Below are 16,867 nucleotides of genomic sequence, written 5' to 3'. Positions count from 1 at the left end.
TTCATGATCCTATGTAGCCACACCCATTGATCTAACCTTATTTTTCCTCTTCGTGTCCTAATAGGAATTTAACACCCAGTTCCCTTTGCACAGTCAGGTTTGCTGAAGATGAATTTGCAGAAGCCGCTGACTTCTCAAGACTTGATGGGGTAGCTCTCCTTAACCCTGTCTCTGGTCTTTCTGTTGTCCACTGTCCCTCCTTCCTTTCCTTCCTTACATTTTTTTATGTCCTTTATTTTCCTACATGCTTTTTAACTTATTGAAAGCTAACTGATTGCCATGGTTCAAATCTGAGGTGTTCCTCACAGCCATATGTGCATGTGCACCTGAGCCTCAGTTGGTGACAGTGTTGGTAGCAGAGGTTACAGAAACTTTAGGAGATGAGTTCTGGCTTGTGGGGAGGGGTCACCAAGGGGTGGGAGGCTTCAGGGGTTACAGTCTTTTCCAGTTTCTAGCCCCATACTTTTTCTTGGTCCAGCCTCCTCATACACCTGTGCCACCACGAGTAGAACTGTTCATACCTCCACACCTTGCCGCCACGATAAACTGAAACCATGAACCAAGTCAGTCTTACAGTGTGTCTTATTTAGCATTTGTATTGTTGTGAAGAGACACCATGACCAAGGCATCTCTTACAAGGACAACATTTAATTGGGGCTGGCTTATAGGTTTAGCCCATTATCATCAAGATGGGACATGGCAACATCCAGGCTGACTTGGTACAGGAGGAGCTGAGAGTTTTACATCTTGATCCAAAGGCAACCAGGAGAAGACTGGCTCCCATGTGGCTAGGAGGAGGGTCTCATTGCCCACCCCCACAGTGACACACTTCCTCCAACAAGGCCACACCCACTCCAACAAGGCCACACCTCCTAATAGTGCCACTCTCTGGGCCAAGCATATTCAAACCACCACACAGTGCATTTGCCAGCTGTTTGTCACAGCTATGAGTCATGGAGCAAGAGGATCAGGACGCTGGGCCATCACAGTGGCTCAGTAGACTAGGGGGCCTGCTGCCAGGTCTGACGGCCCAAGTTAGATTGTGGGATAAGTTCCCACCTGCGAGGATGGACCTCTTTGTTTCTTCTTTATATTTTCTTACTTTTGGTTTTATATATTTTGTGGCAATATCATTAATTTATGTACAATTTTGATTATTAGGTCGTACTCTATTATTGAATCTACTAATTGACTAAATTTTTTTTCTATTGATTGATTACAATTTTTTTAAATTAGATTTATTTATTTTATCTTATGTGTGACTGTTTTGGCTGCATGATGTGTTTCCCCTGGACATGTTTGGTGCCTGAGAAGGTAGAAGAGGGCATCGGATCCCCTGGAACTGAAGTTACACATGGCTGTGAGCCTCCATATGGGTGCGGGGAATTAAACCTGGGTTGTCTGGAAGAGCAACAAATGCTCTAAACCACTGAGCCATCTCTTCAACCCCTGGAATGATGGTTTTTTGTTTGCTTGTTTTTGTTTTTTGTTTTTGTTTTTGTTTTTTTTTTTAGATAGATCCTGATGTATCTTCAGCTGGCCTTGAAACTATGTAGTTGAGGCTAGCCTGGTATTTATTCTCTCCCTCTCCCTTTTCTCTCCCCCCTCTCTTCCTCCTCCCTTCCCTTCCCCCCTCTCTCAAATGATTGTATTTATTATCCATGTGAGTTTATTGTGTGTGTGTGTCCATGTGTAGGCCAGGAGATAACTTGTAGGGGTCAGCTTGTCCCTTCTCCCATATGGATTTCCACAACCTAACTCACCGTCAGACTTGGCCGCAGGCCCCCTCACCCACTGAGCCACCTTGAAGGCCCAAGTCCCTGATTCTGCTGCTTCTGCATCACAAGTGTTGGGATTACAGGCCTGCACCGCCTCACCTGGCCCAACTAAATCATTTACAATTATATAATTGCAATTGCTTCCTCTATCTCTGGTAGCATTTCCTGCCTTATGTCTGTTTCTCTGCTTCACTGTCCAGAATCTGAGTCTTGTAGGACTCTGAATTCCTTGTGTTGTAGTGAGTGGCGTCTTCCTAATGCCTCTGTTCCTTCTTTCTCACGAGGCTTCTGTCTGACGTCATTTTGTGTCGCTCTTGATTGTTGCCATGGTTGTCTTCTGTGGTGCTTCTTGTTGAAGAACGAATACTGTTTTTGCTTGTTTGTGTCTTTATTTCACATCCATTTAAAAGAGACAGAAATTTTAAAGAAGAGTTGAAAATGCAATACAGTTAACTTTGCCATGGACCCGTGTGAGAATAATTGCTAGCATGATGCCCCATTATGCTTGAAGAATTGAATGTGCACTTCTTACAAACAAGACCTTCCCCTGCATAAGCTCGGTTCAGCTGTTCCAATCAGAGGAGTGATGCGGTTTATCACGTGAGCATCTGGGCTTTAGAAGATACCATGAGACAGCCATGTATATTGACTCTGCTTTAATCTAGAGGAGTTTACCATCTTCCATGACTTTATCTTGTACTTTTAAAGATGGCCAGATTTGCTTAAACAAAACACAGCAAAACAAAACAACCCAACCAAACAAAAACCAAGACATGTTTGGTAATTTTCTAGCTTGTCCCTAGTGGTGGGTTTACCTGGTGTCTCCTTATGGTTTTCAGGTCCCCTTTCAGGTCTCACACCTTTCAGGTCAGGTGTATTACAGCAGGTGACACAATACTGTCTTCCTACTGAATTTTAGTGGCTGGCACATGTCCCTTTGCTGGTACCTAACTTCCGTCACTTAAGGTGATGTCTACTGCCTCAGTGCACTTAGTAGGGCAGAGACACACCGCCCCTGCCCTGTGTGGAAGCATGCTTTGCCCAGCACCACCTACTGGCTTCAGAAGTGAATTGCCTTGGAGGTATTTTCATGGGACCTAGGGTTCTTTCTGTTTCCGCCTCTGGTGTCACTCCAACCTACCAGGTTCTCCCTCCTTACAATGGACTCTTCCTCCCAGAAGCTTTTCAGTGGTGCTTTTATCTATTTTATCCATCCTTACCGTTGCTCTTGGTGAGGAGTTATTTTGCCACATGCTGTTTTATCAGGCTCTCCTAACAAGGGTATTTATAAAGTGACTTTTAGCTATTTTTTTTTTAAATCGGTAAGACTTGACTATAAAATAAAAAGATCCATTTTTAAAATCGTAAAGTTATTTTTATTTTTTATTTCATTGGAATTCTGCCACAGGTACTGTGTATAGAAGGAGACCTGTTAGGTTTTATCTGCTGCCCATCCAAAGGAATGTGGACACTAAAGGAAATTATAAAAGTGCTAAAGCGAAGCAGAGCAATTGAGAGGGAATTTGGTTGTCCTATAAATCAGCAATGCTGTCTTTATGGGCCCTGCCCGCCAACTGGGTCTTTCTCCATCTCACCCCCTGTGTGCACCACAGAGGCATCTCTCATCATCTCCCACCCCGCGTGCACGTTGAGTGGCACCCGCTGACCTTTCCCATCACTCTGGTCCTTCATGGCACCTTCCTGGAAATGTCTGCTCTAGTTTCTTTCTTTCTTTCTTTCTTTCTTTCTTTCTTTTGTTTTTTTTTTTTTTTGGTTTTTCGAGACAGGGTTTCTCTGTGTAGCCCTGGCTGTCCTGGAACTCACTTTGTAGACCAGGCTGGCCTCGAACTCAGAAATCCGCCTGCCTCTGCCTCCCAAGTGCTGGGATTAAAGGCGTGCGCCACCACCGCCTGGCTTTCTAGTTTCTTAACAGTCACCTTGCTACAGTCTGTTGCCAACATAGCTGCCACCGTGATCTTATTTAACATGGCAGCTCCTGGTTAAGAGCACCGGCTGCTCTTTTAGAGGAACTGGGTCTGAGCCCCAACACCCATGAGGTGCCTCACAACCCTTCGCAACTCCAGTTCCCAGGGATCTGATGTTGTCTTCTGGCTTCCATGCCACTGTGTGCATGCAGTGCATAGACTGACAATTATGCGAAATACCCATTCCTATAAAATAGTGAAATAGATTAAAAATACAATTAAGATTGTGCTAGTAACTTGTCATTCAAACCTTCATAGTTTCTTTCCAACCTATTCCGAGTCAACTCTTAAACTTGTGCAAACTCACATGGCCTTATGGGGCTCAGGAGGGATCCCTGCTTCCTCTATCACCAGCCTGGGACCTCACCTTCGGTCCTCTTCTGCCAGCTTGACTGAGCCTCTCCCTGCTCCTGCTTTGCTCTGTGTGTAGAATTCCCTCTCAACAGATGGCAGATGCGCTCCTGTCCCTTCCTTTGCCTCTTCCAGGTCTCTATTCGTGCTCTCTCTCTCTGCTTAGACTTCTAGCTGTCTGTGCGAAGTCGCTCCATTCCTGGTTTGTCTCCTTACTGCCCTGCCTGTCATTCATTTTACACACGTGCAACTCGTCTGTGTGCATTCTGCTGCTTCAGGCACGCATATGCCTTTTCCACTGCAGTGTTACCTTGGCAAACTTCTGGAAAGTTTATAGTTGAGTTACTAGCGCTAAGGGATGTGTGTCACACTCTTGGGGTCAGTAAATATTTGTTGAATGAAAGACTGAATTAAAGAGGTTTTGTTAAAGGTTTTTTCTTATAAGTTATCAAAGTGCTCAATGATTGAGCTATATAGAGGGTCGTCAGTAGATGTTCACCTATTCCAGTGTTATTTTCCTTAAATTTCTATGGCCTTATCTCAAGATTTATAATAGTCTATTGATTTAGTACTATTAGTATGTATAACTCAAAATACACTTTTCAGAAAGCTAATTTCTCTATGTAATTATGTATATGTGAATATATAAAGGTAATCTGTTGAAAGTGATGACCAGTGTGGAGTTAAAACCAAACTTTGCTGACTCTCGCCCTCCCACTCCTCTTCCCCTCCCTCCCCTTCCTCGTTCTTTCCTGGGAAGGATAATCCCAATGTCAAATTATCTATCTTTGCTCTTCTTTTCTGCTCTGAAGGCCTGCCCTCTGTTTCCTGTAGGGAGTTGGCTGTTGCCAAGTCTGATGTTGTTGTAAATTCTTGTCCCTGCAATGGGACCATCTTCCTTTGGAAGCTCTCAGGCTTGAATTCTGACTTGCTACATCCTAGCAGATCTGATATGCTGTGCATCCATGACCGTGCTCTTTGCCTCTCTGACATGCTGTGCATCAGTGAGCAAGCACTTTCCCTCTGTGATGTGCTGCGTGTCTCTCTAGTTGGTGCTGCCTGTAACACCAGTCTGAAGGCTGAGACGAAGTCAGTGGGGCTTATGAAGTGTACTCGGCCTGGTTTACTGTTTGGCTGTAAGTCAGCTTTACACATCCTCATTTGGGATCCTGATCATTGGGTGTCTTTAAATTCTTTCTGTTTAAGGAATTTTTCTTGAAATTGAGAAAATAATTTCATTTCCTCTTGTTTGTTGTTTGTTTGGTATTGTCTTTTGCATCTGCATCCTGTTTCTCTCTGAGCTCTGCAGGGCAGACCTGAGGGCTTTCTGTAGCTTCTGCTAACATACCTCATAGCCCGTGGACTTAGCTCACACGCACTCTGCTCCACTGCCCTGGAGACATTGTAATGGGAGTATTTGTCTTTCCTCTCATATTTCTTTTTAAAATAATTGTTCCCAACCTGATTATCAAATAAGACATTCCTTTTGTTGGCAAGCATATTACCTGGTAGTACTGTTTGAGGCCAAAAAAATCACATAAAACCCAAGAATATTAAGAAATTAATCACTGTGGCTGGAGAGATGGCTTAGTACTTAAGAGCACTGACTATGCTTCCACAGGACCTGGGTTCAATTCCTGGCATCCACATGGCAACTTACAATTGTCTGTAGCTTCAGTTCTAGGAGATCTGGCACCCTCTTCTGCTCCAAGGGATTCTGTATGCCTTTGAGGCATATAACTTAAAGAAATGCCTACGCGCACACATGCGCACGTGCTTGCACACATACACACACACACAAATAAATGATAAATCAATAAAAGCTAGAAAAAGAAATTATTTCATTAGAATAGAGGTTAACACAAAAACCTCTATGTCATCCTTTTGTTGCAGAAGGTGGTTCCATCCATGGACTTTGAGATCAGAGAGGCAAGCCAATGCATTTCTAGCGTTTGTTGAGTCCTTTGCGGAGCACCCTACATATCTCACTCTAATTGAACTTTGTGAGGTAGATACTGTTACACCCCTGATACAGCTAAGGAAGTTCTGGGAAGGTCAACAACTTTTACAAAGCCCTAATTACTGGGCCTAGAGAGCTGGCTTGCAGAGGACCCCAGTTCCATTCCCAGAACCCACGTGCTCGCTAACATCCATCTGTAACTCCAGTTTCAGGGGGTCTGATCTCCGATCTCTGTGGGCACCAGACATGAGTGTGGTGCACAGGCTTATATACAAGCAAACCACTCATACACATAAAGTAACTAAGTCTTTAGGAGAAATGGTGATAATTAGTAAGTAGTGGTACTGAGTCAAGCCGTTACAGCAACTCAAGGCTTCTCATCATCCCTGTCCCAGTCTCCTGTCTCCCTGAGAATTCACCTTCCCTGCGACGATGGTCTTTATTTCCAGCAGTCTTGAAAGTCTTCAAATTTCAGGTAGATCCTGTTGTTTAGCAGTTGTTCTTTTTTGTTGCTTGTTTTATATTGGGTTGGAACCTGCCTCTGTGATCCTTGTCCTCATAGAGTGAGAGAGTTCCCATCTCCTCCAGCAGTGACATTTCCCTCACCCATCGCTATCTCGGAAAATGTCTTTGTGAGACCACTTTGGTGTTTCAGGCGCATGCTTACAATTGTATTTCCAGAGAGGCTCCTTTCCTTAGCTCTGTGATCTCCACCTGCATCCTTTTCCCTTCTGGATCTGGTGATAAGAACTCTTGATTTGTTGTGTAATCTTTAGGGGTTTATAGTTTCATTAAAAAGATAAGAGTAGACATTAATGGCAAATGACTCTATATGTTTAATAAATGCCAAAAGACTAATATTGTGATAATAATGGCAATAACAGTATGAAGCCAATACATCAGGGACCAGACAGTCTTGTAAGACCTTTATACATGTTGGCAGATTCAGTCTGCACAGGAACTCTGTTGGGTAGATGCTAGCATTGCTGGTTCTACGTCTGAATAAAGTGAGACGGTCTGGTCAAGTAGCTCGCTCAGGCTAACACAGTTCTTAGGTATCTGGTTTTGAGCTGAGTCTGCCGTGCCACAGCCAGTGTTAGTCATCTTTATGCTCAACTGGACGAGTCCGTGAGGCCTTGGAGGAGCTGTCAGTGTGGCCTGAGATAGAGTCAGTAGAATAGAGGTGGGGCTGGAAGGATTGGTTGTCGTGCAGTCAGGAAAAAAGTGTGAGGAAGAGCTAGAAAACACTGGGGAGAATCTCCAGGAAGAGTTGTGAGAAATTTGTGGTAGAATGGTTCTGAGGTGGGTGTTTAAGTAAACAAATGAAACCCAAATCACCTTCTCATCTGACTCAGCAGGGCCTGTGAGATCTGCTCTTGAGGACCACGGTCTCTGCTGTTGTCTGTCTGCTCAAATGCACTAAGAATTTAAGTCTCCGGTATGTCTGCTGACAGGGCTTGTTACCTTAGTGTCATTCGGGTCTCAGCCTGGTCCTTTCTGACCACAGACCCTGAAGATGTGCTTAGCACGTGGCCTTGCTTGATTTTGATCACGTGCTCCTCATCTGTGGATGGCACACAAACCCTGGGTACTTGTTTAATCCCCATCTCTTTTCCTTTTTTGTTTTTCTTTTACAGAAAGGATCCTGATTGTGTTTATGGTATTAATGCGCCCACTCACTCGTGTTCCTGGGGTCTCCGTCATGTAGATCCACTTTGGGTTGGTGAAGTCATGTGGGTGTGGACTCAGACTTTCAGGGATGTTTCTCTGATGAATTAGGATACAGATGCAATGTCGCCTCTGTCCATGTCCCCTACCCTGAAGGCAAACTAAGCCTATGGGACATTGGTAATCTTACTGTAATTAGGAGAGGGAGGCCAGGGAATTACAGAGACTGCCTTTTAATGTCAACTAAACAAGTTAAAAAAACCAGACTTCTTGTTGATAAAACAGTTCCTATTATTTAAAACCTTTGTTAATTGTTTTGTTTTGTTTTGTATCTGTCATTTGCAACAACTCCACTTCTAATTAGTAGGAATTCTGGAAGGGAGCTAATTTGGGGAGAAAGAAACTGTTCTACTCTATTATGATTGATTTGATCTGATGTTACAATGAGCCTTCATTTGCTGTTGAGGCCTGTATAGAATATTAGCCGTATTAGAGTTAAGCTGCCGTGGTCAAAACCTGGCTTCGTCAGCTCGCTGTAGCCTTGAAACCATAGAGAAGCTGCCTGATCCTCCAGTGTTCACCACCTCATCTGCACGCATGGAAGGTAACTGTGCTTGATAGACAAATAGCTGAAGCTGAGGGTAGAAAATATATATTTTTAAAGATTTATTTTTTGTGTGCACAGTGTTCTGCCTGCCTGTGCACCAAAAGAGGGAACCACATCTCATTATAGATGGTTGTGAGCCACCGCGTAGTTGCTGGGAATTGAACTCAGGACTTCTAGAAGATCATCTGGTGCTCTTAACCTCTGAGCCATCTCTCAAGCCTGCAGCTGATATTTTTAAGGAGGAGAATGTAGGATGTCCTAATACATAGGAGAGATGAAGGGTCAATTTTGGGATATCTGTGTTTGGGATGTGGAACTAGATGGAGACAGTAAGTGAGTAAAGAGTTATTCAAAAGACACTGGGAAGTGAGGTGCTGCAGGACCGTAGGGAATGATGCTTCAGAAAGATCATTGTCATGGAAACAAGGTGAGGATAAGAGCTAATAACACGTTGTTCCTTTGAGAGCTAGAAGAGTGGGTAGGACTTACGGTCATCAGAATGTAAGGGAATTAACAACACCTGCAGTCTTAATGCAGTTCAGTAATGGGGCTCGTGTAGTAACCAAGCATTCATGTTCCATACGTGTGTATTTATTTTATTCTATGTGTGTTGGCATTTTACCTGCATATATCTGTGTATCATGTGTGCCTGCTGCTTGTAGAAGCCGGCGAGGTATCAGGAGTTCCAGTGTTGTGAGCCACTATGTGGATGCTGGGCATCAATCCCTGGTCCTCCATAAGAGCAGCTGTGCTCCTAACCACTGAACCAGCTCTCCAGCCACTCTTTCATAGTTGTGTGTCTGTCTGTCTATCCTCCATCTATTATTATTAGAATTATTTAATTCATCTATTTATCATCCATTATCTATCTATCATCTATTTGTCTGTCTATATCTATGTCTGTGTTCATATGTACATATACTTGATTTTAGTTGTGGCATTTTAAGACAGTATCCTGATATATTTAATCCAGGCTAGCATCCAACTCCTGACCTTCCCGGGTACTTGGGAGTGTGTCACACTTACGGGTGTGTGTCACCATTTCTGGCTCACAGTATATGACAGTCCATATTGTACATTTACACACATCACTGAAAAGGGTGTGTATAAGGTATGAAGACTGACATACTTTAAACAGTTGGAAGGGTTTTCAAGGTGATTTTGACATATTTTATTTTTCATGTTTTTGGCTGGCTTTAGAATGTGACCAAGGCATATGCTATAGCTCAGTACAGTGACCATGGAGAGTACCAACAGAGTGCTGTGGACTAGCGTGGTTTTGCGTGTTTGGTGGTAGGCAGTAGTAGAAAGGGCTTTGGCATGGGGGAAGTGGTCGATCATTCCCTTGTTTTACTCACATCCTCCTAACTAGCTTTGTGATGAAATAAATTACTCAACTTTGTCCTCTAGATTTTTCCTGTCTAAATTCTGAGGCCTGCCAACCCAGCACACAGATAAAGTTTGGCTGTATTTCTTTCCTGTAAAGATAAGAAATCTATGACTTGCTGTTGAGGAGATAAAGCAGCTTCAGCATGCATTTAGCTGTGCTGTGAAAACAAAATAGAATTTAGACCGCTCAAGCCCCGTTTCGAAATTACTTATGCTTTTGTAAGCTAATTTATCTTAAAAGTTTAAAAACGCTATTTTCTTAATTTATGGACAAAGTACACGCTTAAAAGTTTAGAAAATCAATTCGCATTTTTCTACATGATAACTGCCAGTTGTACCCAAGATATAAGATACAATTTGCTAAACGCATGAAATTTAAGAAGAACGAAGACCAAAGTGTGGACACTGTGCCCCTTCCTAGAAATGGGAACAAAACACCCATGGAAGGAGTTACAGAGACAAAATTTGGAGCTGTGAGGAAAGGATGGACCATCTAGTGATTGCCATATCCAGGGATCCATCCCATAATCAGCTTCCAAACGCTGACACCATTGCATACACTAGCAAGATTTTGCTGAAAGGACCCAGATATAGCTGTCTCTTGTGAGACAATGCCAGGGCCTAGCAAACACAGAAGTGGATGCTCACAGTCAGCTATTGGATGGATCACAGGGCCCCCAATGGAGGAGCTAGAGAAAGTACCCAAGGAGCTAAAGGGAACTGCAACCCCATAGGTGGAACATTATTATGAACTAACCAGTACCCCAGAGCTCTTGACTCTAGCTGCATTTGTATCAAAAGATGGCCTAGTGGGCCATCACTGGAAAGAGAGGCCCATTGGACTTGCCAACTTTATATGCCCCAGTACAGGGGAATGCCAGGGCCAAGGGGTGGGGGTGGGTGGGTGGGGAACTGGGGGGGGGGAGTGTATTGGGGACTTTTGGATAGCATTGGAAATGTAATTGAGGAAAATACCTAATAAAAAAATAAATTAAAAAAAAAGTTTAGAAAATCACACACACACATACACACACACCCCAACACAGCCCAACAGAAAAAAAGCTCATTGTTAATTTTCCCGCCTAGAAACATGTGTTAATATTTTCATTATGTTTGCTTCTAGAGCTTTATAAATAGATTTATATCTTGTTTTTAAAGGTAGAGGATAGGGCTAGGAGATGGCTCAGCAGGTGAGGGTGTCTTCAAGAGACCCTGATGATTTGAATTCCATCCTTAGTACCCACAGAGCTGAAGGAAAGCATTGACTTCAGCTAATTTTCTTCTGACCTCCGCACACACACACACAGATTATATAATAAACATTTGGGTTCTGGAGAGATGGCTCAGCAGTTAAGGGTGCTTGCTGCTCTTGCAGAGAACCTGAGTTCAGGCTGTTCACAACCACTAGTAACTCCAGCTTCAGGGGACCTAATGCTCTCTTCTGCCTCTTACCTGCACTTGTACATTCATGACATATACATGCACACACATGGCACGCACACACACACATACACACACACACAGCATACACATACACAAACACAGCATACACATGCACACACATGGCATAACCCACACAGCATACACATGTATACCCACATGAGATATATACACTCAACACACACATGGCACACACATACAGCATACATATGCACATATAAAAGTAAACCTAAAAAAGATTATAAAATAAACATTTCCCTACATCATTAATTAATTAACATGTATTTTACTTTGAATAGTGTTAAGCTAGTGATATTTTATCTCTAATTTAGAATTTTTAAATGTAGGTTTTGTATTATCTACTTTGGGAAATCCCAAGATTTGACAACACTGCCATTGTTCTAATTAGAATGTCAGATTTTCCTTTTTTTTTTAAATTCAGGATTGATTTTTTAAAAAATTGCATCTGTAATTTTTATTTATGTTTCTGTGTTTGTCTGTGTGGGTGCCCACCTTGGACAAAAGAGGACATTGGATCCCCTGGAGTTGGAGGTATAGGTGGTTGTGAGCCACCTGATATCAGTGCTGGGGACCAAATTTGGGTCCTCTGGAGGACAAGCAAGTGCTCTTAACCACTGAGCCATCTCCCCAGCCCCAGTTCTTTGTATTCTTAAAGCTGTCTTGCTGTGGTGCCCCTTGCTATGGGGAGTTCCTGGAAAGTCTGTTGACAGGCCTTTGGGGACACAAGTGCCGATAATGAATTGTTGATGTACTCGTCTTCCGTCTTCCGTGGCTGTAATCATCTGAGTCCTTTGGTTCTGAATTTGTTGATTTAGAAAAGAATGAGCTAGACAGTTTACAAAGCCCCCTTTGGCGTTCCAGTTTTTATTTGTCTTGAAATGACATCTTGGCTGCTCTATCATGTTGATGGGCTGGTAAGTTTTCACTTGGCTTTGTCTTCTAGCCAACTGTACATTATAGTGCATTTAATAGGCTGAATAATCTTTAAAGGTTAGCTTTGGCTTCACAACAAAACTGAGCAGGAAACCACCCGTATGCCCCCCCTCCCCACTATCAGATTGCCCTCCCCGGGGAGGGAATTTGCTCAGATTGACCTGTTGCTGTTGTGCCAAGTCTGGAGTTTTAAGATTTACTCTGTCTGCTGTATATTCTGTGGCTTTCGACAGATATACTGAGACACATGTCATTATAATATCATAAACAATCGTGTAACTGTCAGAATGTCTCTGCTATGCTCGTCCATCCTTTGTCCTCTTAGACACTGATCTTCCTACTGTGGCCATCATTTTTTTTTTTCAAAAACATGTCATAGCCAAGGCCATCCAGTGCGCAGTCGCGTTAGACCGGCCTTTCCTCGTGGTAGCATGCATTCGAGGCTTTCATGCGTGCTTCCGTGGCTCACTTCTTTTTAGGGTTCTATTTTCAGGATCACCACAGTTTGTTTGTTCTCTCACTAAGACACCACAGCAGCGTCTTGATTTCCTCCAAGTTTTGACACCATGAAAAAGAACCTGATATAAACATGCACACAGGGTTTTTAAAGACGTGCCTTTATTTTTATTTCATGTCCACGAGCGCTTCTCTGCATGGATGTTTGTGCAGGACATGTGTTCCTGCTGCCTGTTCATGTGGAAGTGAACAGGTGCTGGATCCTGTGAAACTTGAGTTACCTGTGCTTGAAGATGCCGTGTGGGTACTGGGAACTAAACTTGGGTCCTCTGCAGGAGCAGCCAGCGCCCTTCCTTCACTGCGGAGTCTCCTCTCCAATCATAGGCTGCGGGTTTGATGTGGACATTGACTTGTAACTAGTTTGGATAAACCTTCATTTTAAATTTTGATGTCTGTGGGTGTGTCCCCACACGTGTGCCCAGTGGAAGGCAGAAAGGGGGCATCAGATCTCCTGGAACTGGAGTTGGATGGTTCTGAGCTGTCATGTGGGACAGTGCTCTTAACTACAGAGAGGTTTCTCCAGCCCCCTGGATAAAACTCAGTCTTTTTTTGAGATGTCCTGTCTCATTTGAGATTCTGAGTATTATTAAATAAACTTAGAAAGATTTGCCACTGACAGTTCTCAAAGCTGGAATCAACAGGTTTTGTATAGGAGGCCTCAGACTGCATGAGGGGAGATGCACTTTACAAAGGATAAGGGTGCATTTTCTTTCTGGCATTTTCCCTGGGGTGCAGAGTTAACTGATAATTCACTGACGAGCATCTCGGACATCGCTAAGAAACCCAAATGACTCCTTCTGATCTTGAAGGGAAAGTTGGACGTTTCTAACGTTAGCTGTGCTTTGTTGATCTGAAGGTAATATGATATGGCCTCTGGCCCAATGAACACTGGACTTTACCGGTGACAGGAGATGAATGTGAGGTGACAGGCAGGTTGTTGGCTGGTGGAGAATGCTTCCTCAGATGCAATCCTTTCTGCCTCTTGTTCTCTATTTCAATATTTTTGCCCATCTCCTCTTGTTCTGTAGAATGCAAATCAAATAAATTAGAGCAATGAAAAAAAAAAGCTTGAAACGAATTATAAGATCTGGTTTTATCAAATAATGTTTTTAGTACTTAGTTGTTTTAAAAATGGTTTGTTTCCACCCAACCACAAAGAAAAAAAGTGAATTATGTTAACTGTCTCATTGAAATGTTTTTAGCATTGTTTCTTTGGCAAGAGCTATTTATTAAGCCAAGAGAATCTACAAATGTAATGTGTGCATGCATGTGTGCTTGTGTGTGTGTGGTAAGTCTACACGGGCTAACAAGCCATGATTACCTGATGACTAGCGCTGTGTATGTGCACAGTTGGTGTTCTCTCCGCCTTTTCTGTGAAGCTTGAACCTTTCAGAGTTTTAATGGTCCTTACATAAAACAAAGCTTTGGTTTTTGCTTGGCCCGTTGGCACATGCAGGTCACTGCAGCTCTTGGGAGGCAGAGGCAGTGAGGTGGTGGCAGGTCTGGAGACATAGTTACATCTTGTCTCATAACAAAAAAGAGAAACATTTTTCCCCCAAACATTCTTCAGAGAAAGTTTGATATTCACTTTTATGAATATGGTTTACCTTTTAATAGAATGTATTTAACAGAAAGATTTAAAATTGCTCAAATACACTTCAATCTATAATTTATAAACATGTATATTATGTAATAGTTGCAGGTCTCCCACAAGATTTTAGAGGCTGCTTTTGTTTGTACGGAGGCAATTTGTCATTACTGAACTAGAGATCTCTCTTTCATGTTGACTAGATTAAAGCAGAATTATTTTAGTCAAAAATTTTAGTATAGAAATCTTTGAAAAGGCCAAACCTATTTTTTACATTTCTATACATTTTTTAAAAAATTATGAGTATGCACATGCCGTTGTATACGTGTGGAAATCAGGGAACGACTAGTAAGAATGAATTCTCTCTTTCCACCACATGGGTGCCTAGTATTGAACTCAGTTTGTCAGGCTTGGTGACAAGCATCTTCACCCACTGAGCCATCTCACTGGCCCTCAAACTGAGTATTTAAAAGAGCTTTATATTACTGCTTTTAATCTTTTAAAAACAAGTCTAAAGTAGGGAAATTGGCTGCCTAGACTCTCTCCTAGAGAATGAGGGAGAGTCATTTGCCCAAGGTCACTTTGAGGTAGTTGCAGACCTGAGATAAGACTGGGCCTTCTGACTCAGTATCACGCCGCTTTTATGTGTGTTACCTTGCCAAGCAGTCCTTCCCAGCACTCACTGCCATTTTGTCACGTTCTAGTTACTTGTGAAAGGAAGGTAAATATGAGTTAGTTCTTGAGCATAGCTACAGAATAACAGCACTGGAAGACTGTGGGAGACCTTGGGGTGAAGAGGACTGATAGCCCAGCTTGCATGTTTATGGGTAGACTGTATGGGGCCAATCAACTTTAAGCCTATAGGCAGGGCTGTTAAAACAGCAGCACAGGATGAGCGCAAGAGAGAAATGAACAGAACAAGGTCAGAGCTAAAAGGCTTAGCTGTGTCACTTGGCCCTACTATGCACACTTGCACCTGGTGAATGATTAATTGTGCTGTCTCTTGCAGATGTTGAAAATTTCCTCAAAGGAGAAATATCCACTATTTACTTTTGTAAATGGCCATTCCAAAGACTTTGATTTTACATCTACTGCAGCCAGTGAAGAAGACCTTTTCTCAGAAGATGAAAGGAAGAATTTCAAAAGATTTAGCACAGAAGAGTTTGTCCTTCTTTAAAGGGGAAGACATTTGTGACATTTGTGCTTCTGAGAGGCGCTCGAACACAGCAGAGTCGAGGAGCGCGAGTGAGCTGGAGACTCTAACGGAGCGCGTTCCTCGAACAGTACACATTTGAAAACACCCAGACTATAAAGGTATTTTTCTGAATACCTTTTCTAAATGACTTGATGGCTCTTGCTTTCCAGCGATAAATAACAAACGATTCTGGTTGCATTCCTGTTTCCCAAAGATGTGCTAACGGAACACTACATCAACTGCAAGCCTTTCAGTCCCCAGCATTTTCTACCTGAGCCCATTGGTCTCCTGAAGACTTTATGATACATGTTTCCTCAAAGATTCAGATCACCAAATTACTTTTAAAAGCCTCCCTTTGTATTAATGACAGGAGACTGGATCTTCAGAGCTAACCAACCTCCTGCTCTTAACATAACCAGAGGACGTTTTGGGTTTGCATAACTGGATAATGAAATGGACACATATAATTATGTAAGCAGGATTTTAAGGCAATACTTACCCATATGATTTTATAGCAGCTACTCTTTATGCATTTTTCAGAGTCTTCTATGAGGAATGAATACAAAACACTTGTTTTCCCCTCCCTCCCTCCCTCCCTCCCTCCCTCCTTTCTTCCTTTCTTTCCTTCCTTCCTTCTTTATTTCCTTTCTTCTTCCTTTCAGGACTGGGTCTGGGGATTGAACCCAGGGCCTTGTATATGATAGGCATGTGTTCTACCTCTGAGCTGTCCTAAAGTATTGATTTTCTCTACATATTTAAAAGTTAAATTTTCAGTAGTATCTCTATTTATTTTAATTAGGTAAAGGAAATTACAGAATTACTGTAGCTTTTGTTTTCAATCTTAAAAGTGAAATTTTATGGAAATCCAATGTATTACTTAATTTTTAACTCAAATGATGAATACAAGGAATATATGGATGCTTTCTGCTTTTACTGTTTGTGTAAAATGGTGTCATGGCATTTAGGAGCTGAGACATGTACAGGTTAAATCTGCCTTAAGTGTGCTGTGAGTTTACTTAAAGACAAACTTGTGATATAAGAGTGTAAGAGCTATCACCAAGCCAGGATTATAAAACAAATACTTTAATTAAAAACATGAGAACATAAGACACTTTTGTTTTGGATTTAATGTCAGGATCATTTTAATTCATTGAAAAAATTGTTATCTTGGATGAATTCTATTTATTTCTGATGAATGGAAATGATGCCATTGCCCAGGAAGCAGGGGTTTACCTATTTTAGCAAGCTCTTGTGTCTCAGTGTTGGATGAAGTCCGTGTTCTGTGTAGACATTGACCTCCTTTACCCAGAATTCCTTTGTTCACAGATGCAACTGGAGCCACAACAGAGGCCTCAGTAAACCTGAGGAGTGAAAGCAGGTTTGACATTTCCCATGGCGGATAGTTTATTGAATCCAGGCAGTCTAAAATCTAAATT

The 16,867-nt window shown here is 42.3% G+C and overlaps 1 protein-coding gene across 3 annotated transcripts in view; it reads left to right on the top strand.

Moving 5' to 3' along the window:
- Atg4c (autophagy related 4C cysteine peptidase) overlaps window positions 1–16,538 on the top strand; it is a 61,051-nt gene extending 44,513 nt beyond the window's left edge. For all 3 annotated transcript variants that reach the window (XM_021160047.2, XM_029476340.1, XM_021160046.2), the window contains exon 11: window positions 15,246–16,538. In XM_021160047.2, the coding sequence (XP_021015706.1) occupies window positions 15,246–15,413 (168 nt within the window). In that variant the 3' untranslated portion in view covers window positions 15,414–16,538. The remainder of the gene's footprint in view (window positions 1–15,245) is intronic.
- Window positions 16,539–16,867: the final 329 nt, after the last annotated feature.

This window comes from Mus caroli, unplaced genomic scaffold (assembly GCF_978045245.1).
Source record: "Mus caroli unplaced genomic scaffold, Mus_caroli_1 scaffold_6, whole genome shotgun sequence".
In the NCBI taxonomy this organism is placed as follows: domain Eukaryota; kingdom Metazoa; phylum Chordata; class Mammalia; order Rodentia; family Muridae; genus Mus; species Mus caroli.
The sequence above is the reverse complement of the archived record's forward strand: the minus strand, read 5'-3'. Positions and strand labels throughout refer to the sequence as shown.